Here is a 26,214-nt window from a genome sequence, read left to right as displayed (position 1 = left end):
ACATCATCATGAGGGGCTAGCTTGAGTCCTCAAGGGAGATTCGCCATGACCTCCGCACATTCTTCGCCATGTCCCACAGCTGAAGAGTTACATGATAGCCTCGGACGGTGCCCATAGGTATCGGAACCAACACCAGAAAATGCCACAGTACCTCAGCCCTCCAGCCTACAAAAAAGGCCCCTACATCAATGGAAATGGAGGATCCTCCAGAGGCCTATGCAGCCCTGTACCCCTGGGTACACCAAAGGAATGCAACAGGTCGTCCATACTGAGGACACCAGCCCGAGAACATCTAGAGTACAGCAACTGGCACAATCACATGCTCAGGACGTGTGATCAACCAAACACACATTTCCAGGGATACACCACAAAGTCGACGACAACTGGCCTTCGTCTTTCTTCTTCTAAACAAAAAAAGGGGCAGGGTGTGGGGCATGTGAGGAGATGCAATGGGCTATGCACCAGCTGCAACAGTTTAAACCATGTTTCACCCAATGTAAATACTTATTGTGGTATTTTTAAAGGATAGGCTTGCAGACCACAAAGGTGCAAACAAACAAGGGGCACAATTCAGCCACCATGTTGTGCCTGGCATGGAGCCAGACATGACAGGTGAATCCAGGAGAACCCCAAATTGGGGTATGTGCTGGGCGCCAGGCTGATCGTAAATCACCTGACTCACTATACACAGCACAATCTAAATCACGATCGCCGGCCGTGATTCAGATAATGATATTTTTAAAAGCCATTAGGCTAGTTCAAATATCCCAATGCCATATTCACCCGGCACCCAGGAGCCAACGGCTGCACTTGTGAGGCATCAATTCGGAGCCGTTTAGTACTGGTTTCCACAATCATGAACCAGTCATGATGGCACCTCAGGGTCTTGCAGGGCATTGGAGCCCCCCGGGTGGTTGGGGAAAGGGCAGGGTAGTGCCTTGGCACTTTCCCTGGCACCCGGGTATCTTGGCACTGCTAGCCTGGCACTCTGGGAGTGCCAACTTGGCACTGCCAGGATGCCCAGTTGGCACTGTCAGGGTGCCAGGCTGGCAGTAACAAGGTGCCCGGGTGCTGGGTTGGCACTGCCAAAGGTCAGGGGGGTGTAGAGATCAGGGCAGCCTTTCAAAATGGCATCCCAATCTCTAAGGAGCTGGTGCTGCTGGCGAGCTCAGCTCTCCAGTGCTAGAAAAATGTCAAAGTGTGGCCTCGAAGGGGAGAAACTCAGCAGGGCCCAAAAGAACGGCTAAGTAAGATTGAATGGCAATGTCAATCTCGGCATTGCAGCCGTCGAGAAATATCCCATTAAATACGCCCAAAACCAGACTTTGAAATGTTTCTGGTAAACCAGGAGTTTTATTGGAAAGGTGTCTTGCCTACAGGGTGCTAGACTAGATTGACTGTTAGCCCGCCCAAATTGCTGCTGATGTCACCAGTACGTCACATGATCGAACTCTAAAAGCGACCTTGTTCCAACCAGGAACAAACATGACGACACAACACTTTCCTCCCCCTTTACATCAGAGGTTCCTACAATGAAACACAATATAACATTAACAATCAAAATTTACAATATGAACAATTAACAAACACAGCAATCAATAAGTCACACGTTTTGTAAAATGTTGATTCCTATGTGGTTGTCGGCAAACCTCAGGCATCTTCTTTTTCGTGTTGACGGTAACCTCCAGTGTCTTTGGTTGAGTTTGGGCATTGTCCATTGTTGTCTCAACTAGAGTTGAGGTGGGATTTGGAGGTTGACTCATTGTTGAAATGTCCTCAATTGGGGTTCTGTTTTCCACATTGTTTCTGGTACTGTCAGGTTCGCCGGTATGTACAGGTCTTCACTTGGCGCAGTTTGCTGTGGACTCTCAGTTGATTCTGTGTCTGGCAACCTTGTTCTAGTTGCTAAACGCTGATCAGCATGTTTTCTCCACACAACATTGTCCTGAGTTTGAAAGGTGTAGCAGACCGGTGCTGTCTGTGCTAATACGATGGCAGGTATCCACTTCTCACTGGGGTATAGTTCCTTTCCAATACTTCTTGACCTTTATGAAAAACAAAGCATTTAACACTGTTCTCACATCGTTTCCACCCAACAATTTTTCTTATCTTAGAAGGCTTCTGTAAATCAAACGCTGTGCGTAACTGACCGTGAGTAATACCGGAGAACTTTGGGTTGTCGAATGTGTTATATTCCTGTATGTCATCAGGAATTGGCTTTGTCATTTAGACAATGGTCCTTGCTCATGAGTTACCTTCAATGAATGCTTCAGTGTCTGAACAAACCTTTCAGCCAGCCAGCTGAATGCTAAGGAGCGATTCAAATCTGTTGCTCTCCTTTAGATAATTTGTGAATTCTTGCAAAATGAACTGTGGCCCATTGTCGCTCACAAATTGTTCTGGGTAATCGAATCTTGCAAATAATCTCACCCAATCTTTTTATTGTTCCCTCAGAGTACGTAGCCTTCATAATGGCAATTTCAGACCATTCCGAGTGTGTGTCGACCACAATGAAACACACTCATCCTTCCAATTGTCCAGCATAATCTATATGGGCTCTTTGCCACAGCCTTCTGGCCATTCCCATGTCTTTAATGGCACAATGGCGGCAGTTTCCAAACTTTTCAGCAAGCCAAACACCTTCTCCTTGATTTTGTTATCGAACCCTGGCCACCAAAAATAGCTTCTGGCTATCTCCTTCATCCTTACTATATCACACACTGACCTTCATGAAGTTAGTTTAGGATAAGTTTCCTTAACAATGGTGGAATGATGACCCTCACTGCCCAGAGGAGCCAACCTGCCTGGACAGATGGTTTGAGTCTTCAGGTAACATCTAGCTTCAACTCCGGGTTTGCTCCCACGGTCTTGCCACAAAGCATCATGTCCATAATTTCTGGCAGTAGTGGATTATTTCTGCGATACTTCTTAACCTGTCCTGCGGTTATCGGAGAGTTATTGACTTCTTTGAAATAGAAAACATTACCAGTCAGACAATTCATTGATGACACATTAGGTAAAGAGAGTCCATCAGCATTCCCATGGAGATTTGATTGACAATATTTTATCATAGATGTATGTGCTGACAACAGCAAAGCCCATCTCTGCATCCAGATAACTTCGGATCAAAGTGTGTCAGGACTTAGCCTCTTTCACTTGTATGAAGGCCTTCTCGCACTAATCTACCCAATTACATTTCCTGTTTTGACACACTAAATAGTGTAAGGGCTTGAGAATAATTTCTAGATCAGGGACAAACCTTCCCTAATAGTTTAATAAGCCCAAAAATGATTGAAGTTTATTTATGTTTTGAAGTACTGGTGCCTCAGTTATGGCTTTTACATTTGAAGGCGATTTGAGCAGTCACTATGCATCGATGATGTGTCCCAGGTATTCAGTAGAAGATTTGAAGAATTCACATTTACCCTTCTGTACTCGTAGTCTGTAATCTTCTAATCTCTGGAGTGGAGCATCTACATTTTGAAGATACTCTGCTTCATTCTTTCCAGTAACTAAGATATCATCTAAGTAGCACTAGCCTCCTTCTAGTCTGCTTAGAATTTGATGCATGGAGCACACTGGAATAATGCAGGTGCAGACGTGATGCCAAATGGAAGTCGTTTATATCTGAATAGCCCATTGTGTGTCACCATTATCAAATATTGTGAATCTGGATCCACATTTATCTGGATAAAGTCAACTTTACTGAAATGTTGGTGTCCAGCCAACCCAGCAATGTTTCTAACTAAAGGCAGAGGGTACTGCTCTTCACACAGTACCAGATTGATAGTGACTTTAACACCACATGAAAGTACCAAACCATCTTTCTTCATCATGGGTACTATTGGCATGGCCCAATCACTAACATTAACGGGTTTGAGCACCCCTGTCTTGACCAGTCTCTCTAATTCTGCCTTGACCTTAGATCTGACTGCGTATGCACTGACCTAGCCTTTTAGCATCTTGTTTGGTTTTCGTCCTTATTCTTTAGCTTGGCTGAGATCTCTTTCATGCTTGCAAGCTCTCCATTAAAGACAATGGCATGTTTCTTTAAAATCTTTGGTAGATCTGCTTTGGACACTGACATGAAATTCACCTCAGACCAGTTTAGCTTGATTCTCTACAGCCAGTTTCTCCCCATTAGGTCTGGATAGTTACCTTTAACGACGTGCAGGGACAGATTTGTGGTATGTCCATTTATTGGCAAATTTACATTGATACGGCTGCTCAATGGAACCACTTCTCCAGAATAGGTTTTGAGTATTATCCTTGAGGGTTTCAAAGTGATGTGTCATAGATTGTCTTGGTAAACAGTTTCTTTAGATCTAAGTTGCTCTCTGTTAACAGCCTTATCTGGATAGCTTAGCTTCTTAACCCACACATAAGTCTGTCTCTCATGGTGCCATTTAAGACATCTCCAAATTCATAGTATTTAGCTAATTTCTCCAAGGTAGCTGTGAACTGTGTGATTAATTTACCTTCTTGTTCGGCGATGACCAAGGGCTTATGTGAGAAATGGCCGTGCAAAGGTCCACAATCTCACAATACGTTTTAGAGCCTGTTTTTTCTGGTTGCCTCAGACTTTGCAAGAGGCTAAAGGTTTTCCCTCCCATCATGCTCAGGAAGGTCAGGACTACTGTGTCCGCCACAATATTGTTCGTCTGGCTAAAGACTTCCGCCATTTTACTGTAGAAAGGCTTGCATAAGCACAATTGTGCCGCAAGGTTTTTTTTTAGCACATTCTTGTTTCTTTTTTTTCCTTTCAAACAAGGTGACACTGAGCTTAGCCTGTTCCTTTCTGAGTTTTGCAAGGGGTGTTGCAAACTCCCCTGGCTCTCAATTAATTTTTGCAGGATTTCTGTAACTTTACTTGCTATTCACAGTAGAGGGAACATTGTTCCAGAACTTTCTGAGCAGAGCATGTGGCAAGCTTCTTTTGATGCCGTTTTCGCCAAAATCTTAACTTAAATTTCAGATCCTTTGATGGTTGCAGCTATTATTCGGCACCCCTCCTAATATTGGTAGAGCAATGTTATTGCTTTCTTAATCCCTTTTTGAATGCTTCAGTGTGGATCAATGATTTTTCTTACTCTACATGATTTCAGTAGTCTTTTTTTGGTGTTTGCACTGTGGATCAACCACCTCATCGCCAGTTTCTGTGTGGTATTTTCAAAGGTAGGCTTGCAGACCACAAAGGTACAAATAAAGAAGAGCTTTATTGGAACAGTATCTTCTTTAGTGGCTGCTAGACTAGACTAACTGTTAGCCAGCCCAACCTGTTGATGTACCATCAGTACATCATGCAATCAAACTCTGACACCGACCTTGCTCCAACTTGGAACAAACATGAATACACAACATTTATGTATTGTTACCCTGTTCAATCTGCCTGTTATAAAATGGTTTGCACAGTTATTGTTCACGCACGCCATTACATCTTAGTACCACTGATTGTCCAAACGTAAATGGGGAAGAGGTAGACCGCGTTCTCACGGGATGATGTGGCTAGTTAAAGGGTTACTTGATGGAAGTGCGTAAAAGTTGCTCAGAGTACTGAATATTGTTGTAAAAAGTCCTTGGTCGTCAGTCATTGGAATCTACAACTTCTACACAATCCTTACCCAGAAACGTCTAACGTGACATGATCCGATCTCAACACGCCCAACGCTCCCAGGCCCGACCTCACCTCCCCAAAATCTTATCTTATACACTTACCTTTTTCGTGGCTTGCGAAATACGACAGAAGGTGGAAACCTGAAATAAAACAGAAAATACTGAAAAAGGTCTGCAAGTTTATTTTCAATTCATTCATGGGTAGTGGGGTTCACTGTCTGCACCTGTCTGTATTGCCCAGCCCTAATTGCCCTTGAATTGAGTGGCTTGACAGACTATTTCAGAGGGCATTTGCTGTAGATCTGGAGTCACATGTAGGCCAGACCAGTAAGGATGGCAGATTTCCTTCCCTCAAGGACATCAGTGAACCAGATGGGTTTTCATGACAATCGACAATAGTTTCATGGTCATCATCAAACTTTTAATTGCAGATTTTGATTGAATACACATTTTACCATCTGCCATGGTGGGATTTGAACCCCAGTCCTTAGAGCACTACTCTGGGTCTCTGGATTACTAGTCCAGTGACAATACCACTACACCATCACCTCCCCGTCTGGCAGCATCAGTGGAGAAAGAAACAGAGTTAAAGTTTTGAGTCCGTATGTCTGTTCTTCAGAGCCTACAGGACTTTTTAACTTACCTAGTTTATGGCAGTTAGTGCCATAATAAAGAGGCAAATCCTCCTTTGCTCCGATGCTGCAGCCCTGGAAAGAAGACTGTGGGAACTCACTGCACTACACAGATCTGGCCTGGTCTGAGTCAGAAGGTCAGGCAAGATAAGAGTGGCTGGCTTTCAAGGTAGGCAGCTGTGAGCAGAGTGGCAATCCAAGTCAGTTGTCACTCTACTGGACGTTATAGGCCTTTAGCATTCTCAGCTAGCAGGCAGCCCTTGTGCAATTTACATTGCAGTTATAAATGAAGCATGTACATCATGCTGCAATGATAGTCACTTTCATTTTACTGATGCTAAAAGGAAGCAACATTCTTTCCATTAGTAAACTCTAGTGACTGGTAATTAAATATTTAATTGTCGTAAAAATCCATCTGGTTCACTAATGTCCATTCAGGAAGGAGATCTGACATCCTCATCTGGTCTGGCCTACATGTGACTCCAGACCGACTGCAACGCGCTAGAATTTTAACTGCCCTCTGATAATGTCAAGCCACACAATTCAAGGGAATTTAGGGATGGGCAACAACCGTTGGCATTCCATGACATCCCAAGAAAGAATAAAGAAAACAAAATAAGGGCCAAACTTCAAATATGAAATAGCCCCACGATTGTTTTTGACACTCCATTCCTGTTAAATTGCCACAACTCATCAAACAAAATATTATTTTAGACAATTAACTTTTCTATTATATGACTATGAGTATGTCCCATCCAGGAGGCATGAAGAAAAAAAAAAATATTGTCATGACACCCTAGGCTAGTGTGCAGTCAATTCCACTTGACCTGGAGTCACGAAGCAATTGAAATTAACTATTAATTTTTTTAAACTCCCCAAACGTCTTTGGTCTTTGCTTGCCCAATAACTACAGTCACAAGGTTTGTAAATTTAAACACAATACATTTTTTATTAATAACAATAAGTATAATTAAATGCAACTGGTTAACTATTATCTAATTCCTAACCTCCCTTCTTTAACTCACCCCGCCATCTACACACACACAAGACAAACACAGAAAGGAAAGACGAATGTAAAAAAAAACACGAAACGTAAAAGGATAAAAGTCTCTCTTTCAGATGGATGTTTTCCAGTTTTACTTTTCTGCAGTCTAGATTTTCAGTTGCATGAGGTCTTTGCTTTCAGTCTGTAATGGTTTCCACTGTAGATTCACCAAGATTCCATGACCTCGCTGAAATTCAGAAACAGCAGGCAGGAAACCTTTTTGGTGAGAGAGAGAGCAACCCACAGCTACTCCTCTCAGCGTCCAGGCACGTTCTGTCTCTCCAGGTTCTCTGAAAACATCCCACCAGACTGAACCCAATCACTGTCTGCCACTGGGCAGAATACAGTCTTTGGCTAATCCATTGGCCACCAACCAACCAATTAAACCAAATACCTCTGATCTCTCGGGTGCCATAAAGTCTGAGTTCTTCTGTTCAAAGTCTAAATCTTCATAGCATAGTGTACTATTTTGAAACTTTTGAGCTCCTCACTTCCTCTTTTTGACTTAAAGGTATGTCCATTAACTATCCATTGATCAAAAATGTTCATGACAAAGTAAAAGAAATAGAAATAAAGCAATCAACAGAAAGTGTCCTTACATGCCACCCTCCCTAAAAGGAATGAAACATCAGGGCAAGGATGTTCCATTAAGAGGTATGCAAAACCTAAATCTCAAACATGTATCCATTCATCCTTCCTCATTATATAGGACCCCCCCCAGTTTGTACAAGGTAACTAGTCAGTCCTTAACCCGTGATAAACATCAGCTATCACATTATCTCTTCTGGGCATGCGTACAATTTTAACATTGAACTGTTATAATAATAAACTCCAATGGAATAATCCTGCATTCTGGGTTTCAAATTTTTCTTGAAACGCAAGAGGATTATGGTCCCTATAAACTAAGCTTTGTTTTCTTGTCATGTCGGATATATACTTCAAATGATGAAGGGCTAGTAGCAATGCGAAGGCTTCCTTTTCAACGTGGGAGTACTTTCTTTGGCACCGACTTAACTAAAAAAAATCCATTGACCTCTCTATTCCTGCATGTCGTGGTGTAGTAGCATTACCCCCACCCCAGGTCGCTGGCATCTGTGGCCATTTTAAAAGGTCTCAAAAAATTCAGGACAGCCAGCACTGGTTTGCTCACTAACATGACCCTCAATCTCCCAAACACTACTTGGCGATGGTGGACCACACCGTTTTCAATTGTTTCCGCAACATATCCAACATGCACTGGATTTCCGCCTCTAACTGAACGAGTCACTGTGGGTTGAGACGGATGTTGCTTTATTGGTTCGGAGTTTCCTGTAGCTACATCATCATTAGTCAACATTGTGCACCCTGGGGGCTGCCATTCGTAGGACAGGGACTCACTTTAGGTACCTGGGGGTGCAGGTTGCCCGGGAGTAGGGGGGGGGGGCTCCGCATGTACAACATTTCTAGTTTGGTGAGGAGAGTGAAAACTGATCTGGCAAGGTGGGATGGTCTCCCTCTGTCACTGGCGGGTCGGGTACAGGCGGTTAAAATGAACGTCTTGCTGCGATTACTGTTTATTTTTTAATGCCTGCCGATTTTCCTGCCAAAGGCTTTTTTCAGAGAGATTGAGGGAAGGATTACGTCGTTCATATGGGAAGGGAAGGTGGCCAGATTTAGAAAGGTGCTACAGAGGGGAAGGCAGGCAGGGGGTTTGGGTCTTCCGAACCTGATGTATTACTATTGGGCGGCGAATGTGGAGAAGGTGCGGAGCTGGGTCAGAGGGGTTGATTCCCAGTGGGTCAGAATGGAGGAGAGTTTGTGCAGGGATCAGGATTGAAAGCACTAGCAACAGCGCCGCTCCCGATAGCCCCGGGGAAATACTCAGGGAGTCCGGTAATAATAGCTTCATTGAGAATTTGGAGGCAGTTTCACCAACACTTCGGGTTGGGGGCAGGGTCAAGGGAAATGCCAATTTGGGGGAACCACAGATTTGAGCCAGGGAGGTGGGATGGAAATTTTAGGAAATGGGAGGAGAAGGGGATCAAGACACTGTAAGATTTGTTTCTTAGGGGTCGGTTTACAGGACTGAAGAAGCTGGAAGCGAAGCATGGGCTGGAGCAGGGGGAATTGTTTAGATACATGCAGGTTCGAGATTTAGCCAGAAAGGAGATACAGGGCTTCCCGGTGGAGCCGGCCTCCACGTTGCTGGAGGAGGTGCTGACGACAGGGGGACTGGAGAACGAGGTAGTGCCAACGGTTTACGGGGCTATTTTGGAAGAGGAGAAGGCACCACTGGAAGCGATCAAAGCAAAGTGGGAGGGAGAGTTGGGAGAGGATATGGAGGAAGGGTTCTGTGAGGTGCTCCGGAGAGTGAATGCCTCCACTTTGTGCGCGAGGTTGGGGCTGATACAGCTGAAGGTGGTATACAGAGCACACCTCACGAGGGCGAGGATGAGCTGATTCTTTGGAGAAGATGTGTGTGAACGTTGCGGGGGGGGGGGGGGGGGGGCTCGCCAATCACGTTCATATGTTTTGGTCCTGTCCAAAGCTAGAGGATTACTGGAAGGAGGTTTTTAGGGTAATTTCTAAAGTGGTGCATGTGAAACTGGACCCGTGCCCCCGGGGGGGGCCATATTCGGGATGTCGGACCAGCTAGCGTTGGAAACGGGTGCGGAGGCAGATGTTGTAGCCTTCACCTCGTTGATCGCCCCAAGGTGGATCCTGATGGGTTGGAGAGCAACCTCTCCACCCTGTGCCCTGGCATGGCAGGGGGACCTGTTGGAATTCTTGACTCTTGCGAAAGTTAAGTTTGAACTGAGGGGAAGGATGGAGGGGTTCTACAATTCATGGGCATTATTCATCATGCACTTTCAAGAACTGAATAACATCGACCATTAGTTGGGAGAGGTGGGTGGGAGGGTTGGGGGGGGGGAGTGGGGGGGGGTGCGGTGTGTGTTGATGGTGACGATGGGTGATTCCTGATTCCTTTTTGTCATTTGTTTATGTGAACATGCGGGCTAATGTTTGGGGTTTGGTGGGAGGATGGGATCGTTATTATTGATATGGGCATTGACATATTTGTTACTGATTATTGTTTATTGTTGGTGGGTGTAAATTTGGGAGAATAAAAAATATTTTTAAAAAATAAAAATTGTGCACCCTGGTACATTCATGCAAATCTGCCCATATTTTTTCTTTTTGTTTATTAGATCTTTTCACCGTTCTTCTAAATCGGCAAACTCGTTCTCTATTGTCCTAGGATGTCTGTATTTGTTAGTTGTACCAAAGGAGAATCATTCTGTGAACTGCTAACTTCTTCTCCTACCTCAGTCTTCCTATCTCTGTCCTCTTCCATGACTTCTACCACCCGACACACTTGTTCCTCCCTATCCTCTTACCTACGATGATATTGCTTCAACATATTTATGTGGCATACTCAGTCTGGTGTATCGATCAGCTAAGTAACCTCCTAACTACCTTATAGGGGCCACCAAATTTCACTTTCTGTGGTTCACCTTGCAACGGCAACAATACCTATAATAATAATAATCTTTATTTGTTTCACAAGTAGGCTTACATTAACACTGCAATGATGTTACTGTGAAAATCCCCTAGTCACCACATTCCGGCGCCTGTTCGGGTACACAGAGGGAGAATTCAGAATGTCCAATTCACCTAACAAGCAAGTCTTTTGGGACTTGTGGGAGGAAACCGGAGCACCTGAGGAAACCCACGCATCACAGGGAGAACGTGCAGGGAGTGAACCAAGCTGGGAATCGAACCCGGATCCCTGGCATTGTGAAGCAACAGTGCTAACCACTGTGCCACCGCTCATCTCCAGCTTGGAATGATCTGGACCTGGCACATTTGTGTGCCCACATTTTCATTCTTACTCCTGAAATCTTTAAATGCTCTCGGGCTACTTGAGGATCTGTTGTGAGTTTTCCAGAAATATGGATACAAATTCAACATTGAGGATTTGTCCCGTTTTTTAGAAACTTTTCTTTCATCAGTTTTATTGGACCCTGTATTTCATGGGCATAACCCAGTTAAAATGGGGTAAACCAGTAGGTTTGTTCAGAGAATCTCGAGTGGCAAATAATAACAAATCCAATCCCTTGTCCGAATCGCTTGAATATTCATGGCAACAGACCCTAATCATGATTCTGAGAGTCTGATATCTCTCCAAAGATTCCTGAGTTTATGGGTGATAGACAATCAATTTTAATTGTTTGATACCTAAACTACAAATTAAGTCCTGGAATATTTTCCACTTAAAGTTAAATCCCTGATCAGATTGTACTTCAAAGGATAAGCCATAGCGTGTGAAAAACTGCATCAATCTTTTACGACTACCGTAGCTGTAACTGTTCACAAAGGCATAGGGCACAATTTAACCACCCCATCTGAGAGAAGGTGGGATATGTAAGGGTGTGGGAGGCTTGGGTGATTTGAGGGTCCCAGGATGGAAGCCCTAACTGATTGTCAGATTCTCTCATTCTCCAATTCCTTCCAGCTCAAAAATCGTTTCCTGGTGGCGATCCCATGGAGGCTGCCCTCGCATTGCTGGTGGCAGCCGAAGCGGGCAGACGCCAAAGAAGGCAGCAGCAGCAATGCAGGAAGAGGTTCTCCTCCCTGAATGTTCAAATTGTTTGTGATCACTACTTCTGTATCATGCATGTGTGTGCCCGCTACCCTGGGAGCAAGAATGGCAGATACATTCTGGGGCATTCGGAGATCGCCGGTGTCTTTGAGGATCACCCCAGGTTGACGGGCTGGTTCATGGGGGACAAGGGAAACCCACTGAGTTCATGGCGAATGATGCCGGTGCGGAGGCCTGAGACCGAGGCAGGGACCTGATACAATAAGGCCCAGGTTGCCGCACATGCGGTTATTGAGCGGTGCATCGGACTGCTGAAAATGCGGTTCTGATCTCTGGACCGCTCTGGTGGTGCCCTGCAGGACACCCCCCAGAGGGTCTCCCGCTTTGTGGTGGTCTGCTGTACCGTCCACAACCTGGCACAGCTATGGGCGACATGTTGGAGTAGGAGGAACATGGGGCCTTGTCTGAGGAGATGGATCAGAAGGGGCTGGTAGAGGAGCCCAAGGAAGAGCCGGAGGATGGAGGATAGGCGGCGGCAAGGGTCCGAATTGCCAGGAGGAGCAAATATGCCCTCATCATCTCCAGAATCTCATGAGACAAGGCTACGTCCATCAACTCAACTGCCGGGAGCAGAGGGTAACAGGGAGTCGGGGTGCAGACAGGCCCGTTGTGAAGATTAACATGATTGAGGTTTCACAAGTATCAGGTTTTGCATGTTTCAATAGTGAATATTTTACATTTCCATTCCCCCCAGCTGCAGGTAATGAACCTCCCTGTGCCCATTCAGTGCTCCTTACTCTTCCCGTACCAGCCTCCCCGAACAGGCGCCAGAATGTGGCGACTAGGGACTTTTCACAGTAACTTCATTTGAAGCCTACTTGTGACAATAAGCGATTTTCATTTCATTTCTTGATCTTTCATGGTCTAGTGCTACATCTATGTGTGTCCCCAGGATGCATATCAGAGACAGAGGCAGCCTGCTGCTTTCTGTGCCCTATGGCCTTTGATGCCTCCTCATGAGGGCCAGGAGCCCGAGGGCCCCAGCCAATTTATCGGTTTCACTAGCATCACCATGCCATCCTGTTCTTCCTGCCGCCCTAGAGATGCGCCGGTGTCGGGAGGGGGGGTTTCAGAAGAACAAGACTCCTGTCATCTCCTTCGTGGCAGGCTCCGTGTTGGCCTCCAGCGCTTCCTCCTCGCTGATGATGCCCATAGGGCTGAGGGAGATTCCATGGAAGGGTAGCTGGAGTGGGCTCCAAAAGCCTCTGAATCACCTGGCTCTGCCAGTCCTGGAGGCTCCCCATTGACTGCACCATATGTCAACGCCCTCAATGATGAGCCTCAGTGACTCGGCCATGTTCTGCAGTGCCTCGACAATGTCCACTTGTGTCTAGGATTTGTCTCCCATAGCCTGGGACATGATGTAGAGGCCCTCAGCCATGGCCGACACAGACTGAACCATGTCTGCGGCATCACCACTTAAGGTGTGGATGTTAAGTTCCAGGTTTTTCACTGCGGTCACCACCCTAACAGTGTTGGCCTCGCTGCCACACATTATCAGCACTAACTTGTGCCTGAAGCCTTTGGGACGCTCCAATCGGCTTTGCAGTTGATTGGTTGTTGCTGACACCCCCTTGTGAATGTCATGTCTGTGTCCTATCATCTGCAGCAGCTCTGGGAGAAGAACCTTGTCCAGAGCTCGGCATCTGACTGGGATCCAGATGAGTCCAGAGATCCAGCAGGCCTCTGCCTGCTGACTCCCTTGGATGCTCCTGCCTCCACCAGATCTGCATCAGGAACTGTGTGGTGCTCACCAAATTGTGCCCCAGTAGCCTATCCACTAATGTCACCCGCCGTGTTGTGTCTGTCTGTGCGGGTGGAAGGGGAGGGTGATAGTTGTGTAGCCTCGATGGTGGTCTCCTAGGAGGTTTTCTCTGAGGTGGTCTCTTGGGTGGCGGGGGAATGACTCTGGATGGCCCGGCCTCATCAGATGGAGGTCCTACGAGTTAATGGACATGTGGTCAATGAGAGGGAAGGATCATTTTGTCTGACATGAACTCACTTGAGACACCAGATGCGGCCTCACCAATGCCTTGTGCAGCTGCAGCAACACTTCCCTACTTCTAACCTTTATTCCTTTCGCTATTAAGGCCAAAATTTAATTTGCCTTCCTTATTACCTGCTGTAACTGCATGCTAGTTTTCTAGGAATATAGGACATAGGAATTAGGAGCAGAAGTGGGCAATTCAGCCCTTCGAGCCTACTCTGCCATTCAATCAGATCATGGCTGATCTCTTCCAAGTCCCAAATCCACCTCTCCACCTGTTGCCCATAACCCTTTAACCCGTTTTAAAAATCAGAAATCTATCTATCTTCTTCTTGAAACCATCTAATGACACCGCACTATGGAGCAGTGAGTTCCACAAATTCACCCCCCTCTGCGAGAAGTAGTTCCTCCTCATCTCAGTTCTATATCCACCACCTCTCAACCTATATCCGTGACCTCTCATTCTAGATTGCCCCACAAGGGGGAACATTTGCTCTACATTTACTTTATCAATCCCATTTAGTATCTTATACACCTCGATTAGGTCTCCCTCACGCTTCTAAGTTCCAGCGAGTATAAGCCCAAACTGTTTAATCTCTCTTCAATACGTCAACCTTTCATCCCCGGAATTAATCTGGTGAATCTCCTCTGAACTGCCTCCAATGCCACCACATCCTTCCTCAAATAAAGAGACCAAAACTGGACATAATACTCCAGATGTGGTCTCACCAACACTCTATACAATTGCAACAACACCTCTTTATTTTCATACTACAGTCCTTTTGCAATACACGCTAACTTCCATTTGCCTTTTTAATTACATGCTGTACCTGCATACCGACTTTCTGTGATTCATGAACAAAGGCACACAGATCCCTCTGCCCAGGTGCATCTTGAATCTGCTTTCCATTTAGATAATAATTTGTCTTTCTATTTTTTCGGCCAAACTGGATAACCCCAAACCTACCTACATGAAACTCCATCTGCCAAACTTTGGCCCAATCTCTTAGCCTATCTATATCCGTCTGTAAAATCAGTATCTCCTCTTCACTGCCTGCTTTCCCATCTATTTGAAATCATCCACAAAGTTTGCTACATTACACTCTGTTCCTGCTTGCAGATCATTTGTATAAATTGTAAACAGTTGAGGCCTGACCCCTGCAGAACTCCGCTGGCTAGAGTTCACCATCCAGAGAAGGACCCATTTATCTTGATCCTCTGCTTTATGTCAGTCAGCCTCAATCCAATCTAGCACACTGTGGTAAACCACGTTATTGTGTTTATTGTAGTATATTCACTGTGCTGTGTTGTACATGCCTGGGCTTGTCCAGGCTGGCTCCATCTGTGGCTCCTCCCCTTGGGGCTTCTGTATAAAAGTGGCAAGTCTCCGCCTCCGGACCAGTTTGGGTCCAGAGGCAGGAGGATTGCTGTTTAGTGTATTAAAGCCTCAGTTACGTTTATCACTCGTCGTCTATTATTGATGGTGTATCAATTTAATACACAAACTTCTAAAGATGGACTCTTCACTCAAGATGAACCCCTCACTCAAGCCTGATCGCTTGCAACTGAACCCACAAGCAGCTGATGCTACAGAGACGTTTGAACACTGGCTAAGCTGCTTCGAGGCCTACCTCGCATCTTTCAACGAAGACTTCACGGACCTCTAGAAGAAGCAGGTCCTCCACGCACAGGTGAGCCCAAGAGTCTTTAACCTCATCAGGGACGCCCCCTCGTACGCGGAGGTGATAACGATGCTAAAAGGACATTATGTGAAATCCGTCAACCAGGTATATGCTAGGCACCTCCTCGCCACGAGACGCCAATGCCCTGGGGAATCACTCGCGGAATTCCTGTGCGCCTTGCGCATGCTCTGTCGAAACTGTAATTGCCGGGCGATATCGGCTACCCAGCACGCGGAGCTGCTGATCAGGGACACCTATGTCGCGGGCATGCACTTGAACTATATCCGCCAGCGATTATTAGAAGGGGGGACACGTGGCCTCCCAGAGACTGTCCAGCTCTCCAACTCACTGGAGGTGGCCTCCCAGAACATGGGGGCCTACACCTCCGACCGCGCGGCACCCTCATGGCGGCCAGAGTACTCACCCCCGACAACACTGCCCGGCACAGAATGTGACTTCTAACGACTGTGGGAAGAAGGGACACTTCGCAAAAGCCTGCCAGGCCCAACCCCCCCCCTAAATCTTCTAGGCCCAACAGCGCTACCAGCTGCCGGTCGTGGCCACCCCCAGCTGCCGTGCCACCTACTATGTGCGACCCGTGGGCACCACCATCTTTAATCTCAGCCGACACGTGCGACCCACAGGGGCCGCCATCTTGGACGCCATCTTGCACCTCGCCCGCCACGTGCGACTCATGGGGGCCGCCACCTTGGGACCCCTCCGCTGCCTTCCGGGAACCCAGCTCGCCTGACTGTACGCTGGCCACCGTTACCACCGACAGGCCCGCCGACTGTACTCCGACACTCGCCTCCGTCACACTGGGCGAGTCCCGGCCGTACCACCTCGCGAAGCCTACAATGACTGTCCGGATCAACGGGCTCGAGACAGCCTGCCTTTTCGAATCCGAGAGCACGGACAGCTTCAGACACCCAGATGCGGTAAGGCGCTGCTCCCTCCCCATCCTACCTGCGACCCAGAAAATCTCCCTGGCTTCCGGATCCCGCGCAGTGGAGATCCGGGGGTACTGTGTCGCGACCCTCACTGTGCAAGGCGTAGAGTACATCAACTTTAGGCTCTACGTCCTCCCTCATCTCTGCGCTGCCCTATTACAGGGGCTCAGCTTCCAGTGCCACCTCCAGAGCCTTACCCTAAAGTTCACGGACCCCTGCCCCCCCTCACCGTCTGGAGCCTCGCGACCCTGAAGGTCGCCCCACCCTCCCTCTTCCCAAACCTCACCCCGGACTGTAAGCCCGTCGCTACCAGAAGCAGGTGCTACAGTGCCCAGGACAGGGCCTTCATCAGGTCAGAGGTCCAGCGACTCCTGCGAGAGGGGATCATTAGGCTATTAAAAGCCCCTGTATAGCCCAAGTGGTGGTCGTCAAGACTGGGGAGAAGCACCGGATGGTCATCGATTATAGCCAGACCATCAACCGGTACATGCAGCGCGATGCGTACCCCCTCCCCCACATATCTGACATGGTCAATCAGATTGCGCAGTATCGAGTCTTTTCTACAGTCGACTTGAAGTCTGCGAACCGCCAGCTCCCTATCCGCCCGGAAGACCGCCAATACATGGCTTCGAGGCAGATGGCCGCCTCTATCACTTCCTCAGGATTCCCTTCGGCGTCACCAATGTGGTCTCGGTCTTCCAATGGGAAATGGCCCGAATGGTTGACAAGTATGGGCTGCGGGCCACGTTCCCGTATCTAGACAACGTCACCATCTGCGGCTGTGACCAGCAGGACCCTGACGAGAACCTCAGGCGCTTCCTCCACACCGCAAAACTCCTGAACCTCACTTATAATAGAGAGAAATACGTCTTTTGCACAACCCGCCTGGCCATCCTCGGCCACGTCGTGGAACACGGAGTCCGAGGGCCCGACCCCGACCACATGCACCCCCTCCTGGAACTCCCCCTTCCCCACTGCCCCAAGGCCCTGAAGAGATGCCTGGGGTTCTTCTCTTACTATGCCCAGTGGGTCCCCAACTACGCGGACAAGGCCCATCCACTGATCAAGTCCACCACGTTTCCCCTGGCGACTGAGGCCCGACTGGCCTTCGATCGCATCAAAGCAGACATCGCCAAAGCCGTGATGCACGCTGTGGATGAGTCCATCCCTTTCCAAGTGGAGAGCGATGCGTCAGACTTTGCCCTGGCCGCTACACTCAACCAGGTGGGCAGGCCCGTGGCTTTCTTCTCCCGTACCATCCATGCCTCCGAAATTCACTCCTCCGTCGAAAAGGAGGCTCAAATCATAGTAGAAGCTGTGAGACATTGGAGGCATTACCTGGATGGCAGGCGATTCACTCTCCTCACTTACCAACGGTCGGTTGCCTTCATGTTTAACAATGCACAGCTGGGCAAAATCAAGAACGACAAGATCCTGAGGTGGAGGATCGAGCTCTCCACCTACAGCTATGATATCTTGTATCGACCCGGGAAGCTCAATGAGCCCCCAGCTGCCCTCTCCCGCGGTACATGTGCCAGCGCACAAGTAGACCGACTCAGGGCCCTCCACAACGACCTCTGTCACCCGGGGGTCACCCAATTTTTCCACTTTATCAAGGCTCGCAACCTGCCGTCCACCATCGAGGAGGTCAGGTCCGTGACCAGGGACTGCCAGGTCTGCGCGGAGTGCAAACCGCACTTCTATCGGCAAGACAGAGCACATCTGGTAAAGGCCTCCCGCGCTTTTGAGTGCCTCAGCATGGACTTCAAAGGGCCCCTCCCCTCCACTGACCGTAACGTGTACTTCCTCAACATTGTTGATGAGTATTCCAGATTCCCTTTCGCCATCCCCTGCTCTGACATGACCTATGCCTCCGTTATCAAGGCCCTGTACAGCCTTTTCACCCTGTTCGGGTTCCCTGCCTAAATCCACAGTGATCGGGGCTCCTTCTTTATGAGCGACGAGTTGCGTCAATTCCTGCTCAGTAAAGGCTCCAGCAGGACGACCAGCTATAACCCCTGGGGAAACGGACAGGTGGAGAGGGAGAACGCGACGGTCTGGAAGGCCGTCCTCCTGGCCCTACGGTTGAAAAGTCCCCCAGTCCCCCGCTGGCAGGAAGTCCTCACCGATGCGCTCCACTCCATCCGGTCGCTTCTATGTACGGCCGCTAACCAGATTCCTCATGAGCGTATGTTTGCCTTCCCCAGGAAGTCCACCTCCGGGGTCTCGCTTCCGCCCTGGCTGACAGTCCCCGGGCCCGTCCTTCTCCGCAAGCATGCGAGGAGCCATAAAACCGACCCCCTCGTCGAGAAGGTCCTCCTGCTCCATGCGAACCCCCAATATGCCTACTAATATGACACACCAGGACGGGCGACAGGACACGGTCTCCCTTCGGGATTCGGCTCCTGCAGGCTCCCCGGCGACAATCACCCCCCCCCCCCCCCACACACACCATCTCCCCCCACCTCCTCCCACCTCCCTCACAAACTGACACCTGCAGCCCACCGAGGACAAGCACCACCACCCCCGCCCATACACCACTCCCCCCCCCTTCGCCGACTCAACATCTGGGTGAAGAAGATGACAAATGCTCCCGGACGCGCAGGTCTCGACGCCAGTGCCAACACCATAGCCGGGACTGAGGCGGTCAGAGCAGAAGGTCAAGGCCCCCGACAGACTTGACCTTTAACACCACCTCACCCGGCAGACTTTTTTTAAACAGGGGGTGAATGTGGTAAACCACATTGTTGTGTTTATTGTATTATATTCACTGTGCTGTGTTGTACATGTCTGAGCTTGTCCAGGCTGGCTCCGTCTGTGGCTCCTCCCCTCGGGGCTTCTGTATAAAAGTAGCAAGTCTCCGCCTCCGGACCCAGTTCTGGTCCAGAGGTACGAGGCTTGCTGTTTAGTGTATTAAAGCCTCAGTTACGTTTATCACTCGTCGTCTATTATTGGTGGTGTATCATACACTACCCTTTATCCCCTGTGATCTCAGCTTCTGAATCTGTCATTTATGCGGCAGCTTATCAAATGCCTTGTGGAAGTCTAGATAAACCACATCCACGGGTTCCCCATTATCCACCTTGCTGATTACATCCTCAAAGCAGGTTTGTCAAGCATGACTCACCCTTCATAAAACAATGCTGACAATGGTGGGTTCTGTGATTCATGCTCATGGACACCCAGATTCCTCTCCACTGAAGCACTCTGAAGTTTCTATTTTTATAAGTTGCCTTTCATTTATCTGACCAAAATGGATAACCTGTGCCAAATTTTGGCCCACTCAGCTAACCTATCCATATCTATTTGTAAATGTCTTATTTCCTCATTGAAACTTACTATCCCACGTATTTTCGTGTCATCTGCAAATTTGGCTATTTTATCTTCTATCCCTACATCCAAGTCATTAATATATATTGTGAATAGTGGGGCCTGAGGACCGAGCCCTTTGGCACCTACGTGCTACACCTTGCCATCCAGAAAAAGACCCATTTTTCTTGACTCTCTGCCTTTTGTCAGTTCGCCAGACTTCTGTCCAAGCTAATAAATTATCCCTATCCCCATGCAATCTTACCTTTTGTATTAAGCTTTTGTATGACACCTTATCAATTGCCTTCTGAAAGTCCAGATTTACTACATCTGTAGGATCCCCATTATCCACCTGGCTTGTTACATCTTCAAAGAACTCTAGCAAATTAGTCAAACACGATTTAACCATCATAAAGCTGTGCTGACTCTGATGGATTGTGTATTGACTTTCCAAATGTCCTGTTATTACTTCCTTAATATTGGATTCTAATAATTTCCCAACAACAGATGTTAAACTAACTGGTCCATAGTTTCCTGCTTTCTGCCTCCTTCCCTTTTTGAACAATAGCGTTACATTTGCATTCTTCCAATCCCCTGGACCCTTTCAATCATCCAGGAAATTTTGGAATATTGCAACCACAATCTCCACTGCCACTTTCTTTAAGACCCTAGGATGTAGGCCATGAGGCCCTGCGGACTTGTCTACCTTGAATCCCAATCGTTTGTTCAGTACATTTTCCCTATTGATGATGGTTGTTCTAAGTTCCAACTTTCTATTATCTCTGCATTACCTGTTACCATTAGGATGGTGCAAGTGTTTACCACCGTGAAAATGGAGGCAAAATATTGGTTTAGTGACTCCGCCATTCGGATCTCCAACAACAATGAGCAGGTGTACAGGAGGAAGATAGAAAGTCTAGTGGCGTGGTGAGACGACAACAATCTCTCCCTCAATGTCAGCAAAATTAAAGAGCTGGTCATTGACTTCAGGAAGCAAAGTATCATACACACCCGTCTGCATCAATGGGGCCGAGGTAGAGATGGTTGGCAGCTTCAAATTCCTAGGTGGGGACATCACCAACAATCTGTCCTGGTCCACCCACGATAGCGCTACGACCAAGAAAGCACAACAGCACCTATACTTCCTCAGGAAACTCAGGGAATTTGGCATGTCCTCATTGACTTTTACCGATTTTCCCAAATACATCATAACATCCTATCTAACTGCATCACAGCTTGGTATGGCAACTGCTCGGCCCAAGACCGCAAGAAACTACAAACAGTTGCGAACACAGCCCAGTCCTAATGCGAACCCACCTCTCATCCATCAACTCTGTCTACATCTCCCGCTGCCTTGGGAAAGCGGGCAGCATAATCAAATAATAATCATAATAATCTTTGTTAGTGTCACAAATAGGCTTACATTATCAATGCAATGAAGTTACTGTGAAAATCCCCTCGTCACCACACTCCGACGCCTGTTCAGGTACACTGAGGGAGAATTCAGAATATCCAATTCACTTAACAAGCACGTCTTTCGGGACTTGTGGGAGGAAACGTGAGCACCTGGAGGAAACACACGCAGATACTGGGAGAACGTGTACACTCCGCGCAGACAGTGACCCAAGCCGGGAATCGAACCCGGGACCCTCGCTGTGAAGCAATAGTGCTAACCAGAAGTCGCCTCCCATCCGGGTTTTTCACTCTTCCAACTTCTCCCATCGGGCAGGAGATACAAAAGTCTGAGAACACGCACCAACAGGTTCAAAAACAGCTCCTTCCCCGCTGTTACCCGACTCCTGAATGACTCTCTTCTGGACTGATCTCTTCACACATTTTCTCTACTGAATAGTACAATGCTTCGTATCCTTCATTCGCTGCCTGTGCCTATGTATTTACATTGTGTTTTTATGCATGTCCTATGTTCTTTTCATGTATGGAACGATCTGTCTGGACTGTACACAGAACAATACCTTTCACTGTACCTCGGCACACGTGACAATAATACAAATCCAATCCAATCATCCTCCAAGGGACCAACATTCACTTTGGCCACTCTATTCCCTTTTATATACTTATAGAAGCTTTTGGTATCCTTTCTTATATTTTGTGCTAGTTTTCTTTCATAGTTTACCTTTGCTCTTTTTATTACTTTTATTACTTTAGTAACCCTTTGCTGATCTTTAAACATTTCCCAATCTTCCAGCCTGCCACTGGCCTTTGTAAAATTTTTAACTTCCTTGCTTAGCCATAGTTTTTTTTCCCTTACAATCTTTCTTCCTCTCTGGAAAATATTTTAGTTGGGAGGAATTGAATGTCTCCTTAAACAACTGCCACTGCTCACCAACTGTCCTATCTTTTAGTCTTCCTGCCCAGTCCTCATGCTTATGCAATTGCCTTTGTTTAACTCCAAAATGCTCGTGTGTGACTCCAGTTTCTCGCCCTCAAACTCAATTTGAAATTCTTTCATGCTATGATCATTCTTCGTGAGAGGATCCTTATCTATGAGATCATTAATTAATCGCTCTGCATTACATACGACAAGAATAGCCCGCTCCCCGGTTGGTTGCACAATATATTGGGCCAAGAAACAATCTCTAATACATTCAATGAACTCTCCCTCAAAGCTGCCCTGGTGGATTTGATTAATCCAGTCTATATGCATATTAAAATCATCCATGACTATTCTCGTACCCTTCTTACAAGCCTCTAATATTTCGTGGTTTATACTGTGCCCCACTGCAGAACTACTTTTTGGGGACCTACACATTATACCCACCAGGTACTTCCTTCCTTTGCTATTTCTTATTTCTATCCAGATTGATTCCACATCTTGATCTTCAATGCTTATATCATTTCTCACTACAGCACTGATCCCTTACTTTACATGTAAAACTACACCACCTCCTTTTCCTTTCTGTCTATCCTTCCGAAATACTGAATACCCTTGGATATTCAACTCCCAGGCCTGGTCTTGTTGTAACCATGTGTAAATAATTGCCACCAAATCATATACCTTTGTTTGTATTTGCGCTGTTAATTCATTAACTTTGTTCCGAATACTTCATGCATTCAGCCACAAAGCCTTTAACTTCGTTCGATTAACAAATTTCCTTATTCGTCTGATTCCTGGTGCAATATGGCAGTCACATATTCTATCCCTTCCTTTTATTTCCTGGCAACAATCCACCTCATCACTAACCTGCACTCTTGATGCTCCCTGTGGCACCCAGGCACTGCCAGCTTGGCACCCTTGCAGTGCCACCTGGGTACCCTGACAGTGCCATCATGGCACTGCCGGTGTGTCAGGGTAGCACTGCCAGGCTGGCAGGGATCAGGCCCAGAGGGAGGCCTTATCAGGTGGACGGTGGGTGAGGGGGTGTTACCGGGGCCTTATTGAGGTTGGCGGGGGGGGGGGAGAAGATCAGGGCAGTCAGACAAGATGGCACTCCGATTTATGAGGAGCCTTTCCTGCGGCGCTCACCAGCAGGAAATGACTCAAGTGCAGCCTCGGTAGAGAGAAATTCCTCGAAGCCAGAAAAAACGGCAAAGTCACGTTTAGTAGCAGAGTGTTTTCCGGCACTGCCGCTGTGGAGAAACACTCTGCGAAACGCGTCCAAAACCCAATATAGATTTATTCCGGTTGAATTGCGCCCTTGGTCAGCAATTTGGTTTTTAAAAGATTGTGGCACTGCTTGGGCATTGTTAGGTCAGTTTCAAACAGAGTAGCTGGGGGCATTGAACAGGCAGTGTCAGGGTACTACCCAGGCATGACCCTCTCTTTCAGAGGAAGGTACTCACCCGTGCACCTGCAGCGGGTTCTTCTTCCCAGGTTCCTATCACGGGGGACCTGTTATGATTTACATCAGCATGCGGGGGTTGGGTGGAGGTGGTGGTGAACCATCACTGAGCAGCACGTTAGCACAGTGTTTAGCACTATTGCTTCACAGCGCCAGGGTCCCAGGTTCGATTCCCGGCTTGGGTCACTGTGTGTGGAGTCTGCACGTTCTGCCCGTGTCTGTATAGGTTTCCTCCGGGTGCTCCGGTTTCCTCCCATAAGTCCCAAAAGACGTGCTTGTTAGGTGAATTGGACATTCTGAATTCTCCCTCTGTGTACCCGAACAGGTGCCGGAGCGTGGTGACGGAATTCAGAAGAAATATATTTCCCCAAAGAGTGGTGAGAATGTGGAACTTCGTATCACAGGGACTGTTTGAAGCGAATAGTATAGATGCTTTAAGAGGACCCGAGACAAATATTTGTTGGAGATGAAAATGATAGATTTAGATGAGAAACGATGGGCGGAGCTTGAGTGGAGCAAAAGTCTGTGCTGCATTTACCCTCTGTAAAAAAACATTCAGCTACTGTATGCATTGGGGGCAGCTCTGCTCTTCCTGGCTCCACCAATTTTTAAAATCAAAATGTACCTTTCTGAACAGGTTTCATCAGGATCAATAGTTAAGCCTCTCAATGCTAAATAAATTGGGACAGCCATGCCTTGCTCATTTCTCTTCGAAAGTTGCAATCATAATCTTACAAGTTTTGGACCTCAACCTGCACATGTAAATTACCTCCTGCCTAATTTGTTGGGAGTATCAGTTGCTGATCTACAATAAATTGATTCAGGTGGACAAATGGGTACACAAAGTCCCCATTAGATTTTCAAATGCTTATTATTCAGGCAAGGAACACCTGAAAGTCTCCTCCAATTAAATTGAGAAAAAAGTATTTTTATAGAACTTGAACTATTTACTTTACTTTACAATTGATTAGATTTAAAATGTGAAGATATAGGCTCCATAATAATATAGGTGTGTCAGTCATGGCTCAGTTGTAGTTCTGAGGCTCTGGGTTTGAGTTCCACATTAGGATTTGGGCACAAATAAACCAAGGCTGACATTCCAGCGCGGTACTGAGGAAGCCCTATCCTGTCCGAGGTGCTCTTTCATATGAGATGTGAAACCAAGGCCCTGTCTACTCTCTCAAGTGGATGTAAAAGATCCATAGCACTACTTCAAAGGAGAACAGGAGAATTATCCCAAGTCCCCATGTCAAGATTTACCCTGAATCAGAATCACACAAACGGATTATCTGGTCATTATAACATTGTTATTGTGGGAGTTTGCTGCTGTATTTTCTGCATTAGAACAGTAACTACACTTCAACAAAAGAGAAAGCACTGAGGCACTTTAAAAGGGCAGACAAACTCTGAAAATGGAGTAATCACCTGCTGACATTTGAGGCCCTATACAAAATAAATGCTGAGGCTGGATTATGGGAGTGGAAGCCTCTAATCGTCACTTTTGCCTGGATTTTCAACACCAAGGCACGAGGCGGGAACATTTTTAGCTTGGCCCATTCCTCCTTGGGAAAAAGTGCCTGCAAGGACATGATTTTCATTTTTGGGGATTGGGTGCGAGCTGCAGGCAGGTAAGCCATCCAGAAAAAATGTTTGGAGGCAACCACAGGGGATGCCAAGTGCTGTTTAAAAGGCCTGCCTCAGTGCTGTGGTACTTCATCTCAGTTAAAATAAAACAGAAAGGCCTTCATCCCTCACACCCACTCACCCCCACACACACTCCTTATGCCCCATCCAGACCAGAGTTTTACAAACTGAGTTGCGACCCACGGGTGGGTTGCGGACGGGTGTCAGGAGGGTCGTGGGGCGATTGGCTGTGCTGTTCCCAATCGCGGAAGAAGTGCCCAATGACTGCGACAGGCTTTTAAATTGAGAATGTTGGCTGCGACTGGTATATGCATGAAACAATGTAGTCTTCCGGCCAGAAGCGGTGCCAGAGAGCAGGTTTGCCTACTGACAGTTCTCTTGCCCGGCATGTATACTGATGTCAGTGCCTTGTACGTCTGTGCTTTTGCCGTGAAATCATGGAGGAGAGATTCCTCCATTTTCTAGCTGCGAGCAAACTAGGCAACAGGACTGTGAAAAACTGAAGATGGATAGTTCTGTTATAAAGAAGAGAAGGCCACAGACAAAAACAGGCCAGGATCTCACAACTGAATCTGCTGGAGTGAGCTTCTGAGGAGAGTCCACAGCAGGACAAAGCTGTGCTAGTGTTAGCTCTGTACAGAGCTCCAAGGCATCTGGTGAACAGCCAACAAAGAAGGAACTGACATAGGAAACTAAGTAGTATACAGATGATTTGTTGAGGTATGGCTTTATTATTTTTTTCAATTTGTTAATCTTTCAATTCTAAAAGAACTGAACCTCAAATTGCAAGGAAATGATGATGATTGCTTTCGGCACTGTGCAGATGCTTTCCAAAACCCATTTAAGGTTTGGCATGTGTGAGTACAAAGCAAAAACTACTACATGTTCCCACATTATGACACATCAAAGA

The 26,214-nt window shown here is 47.1% G+C and overlaps 1 protein-coding gene across 4 annotated transcripts in view; it reads right to left on the bottom strand.

Annotated features, from left to right (window-relative positions):
- The window catches only part of ttc29 (tetratricopeptide repeat domain 29), an 830,052-nt gene that overhangs the window by 220,132 nt on the left and 583,706 nt on the right, over positions 1–26,214 (bottom strand). For all 4 annotated transcript variants that reach the window (XM_072496097.1, XM_072496099.1, XM_072496098.1 and 1 more), the window contains exon 11: positions 5,716–5,754. In XM_072496097.1, the coding sequence (XP_072352198.1) occupies positions 5,716–5,754 (39 nt within the window). The remainder of the gene's footprint in view (positions 1–5,715; positions 5,755–26,214) is intronic.

The sequence above is a fragment of the Scyliorhinus torazame genome, chromosome 3 (assembly GCF_047496885.1).
Source record: "Scyliorhinus torazame isolate Kashiwa2021f chromosome 3, sScyTor2.1, whole genome shotgun sequence".
Taxonomy (NCBI): Eukaryota; Metazoa; Chordata; class Chondrichthyes; order Carcharhiniformes; family Scyliorhinidae; genus Scyliorhinus; species Scyliorhinus torazame.
The sequence above is the reverse complement of the archived record's forward strand: the minus strand, read 5'-3'. Positions and strand labels throughout refer to the sequence as shown.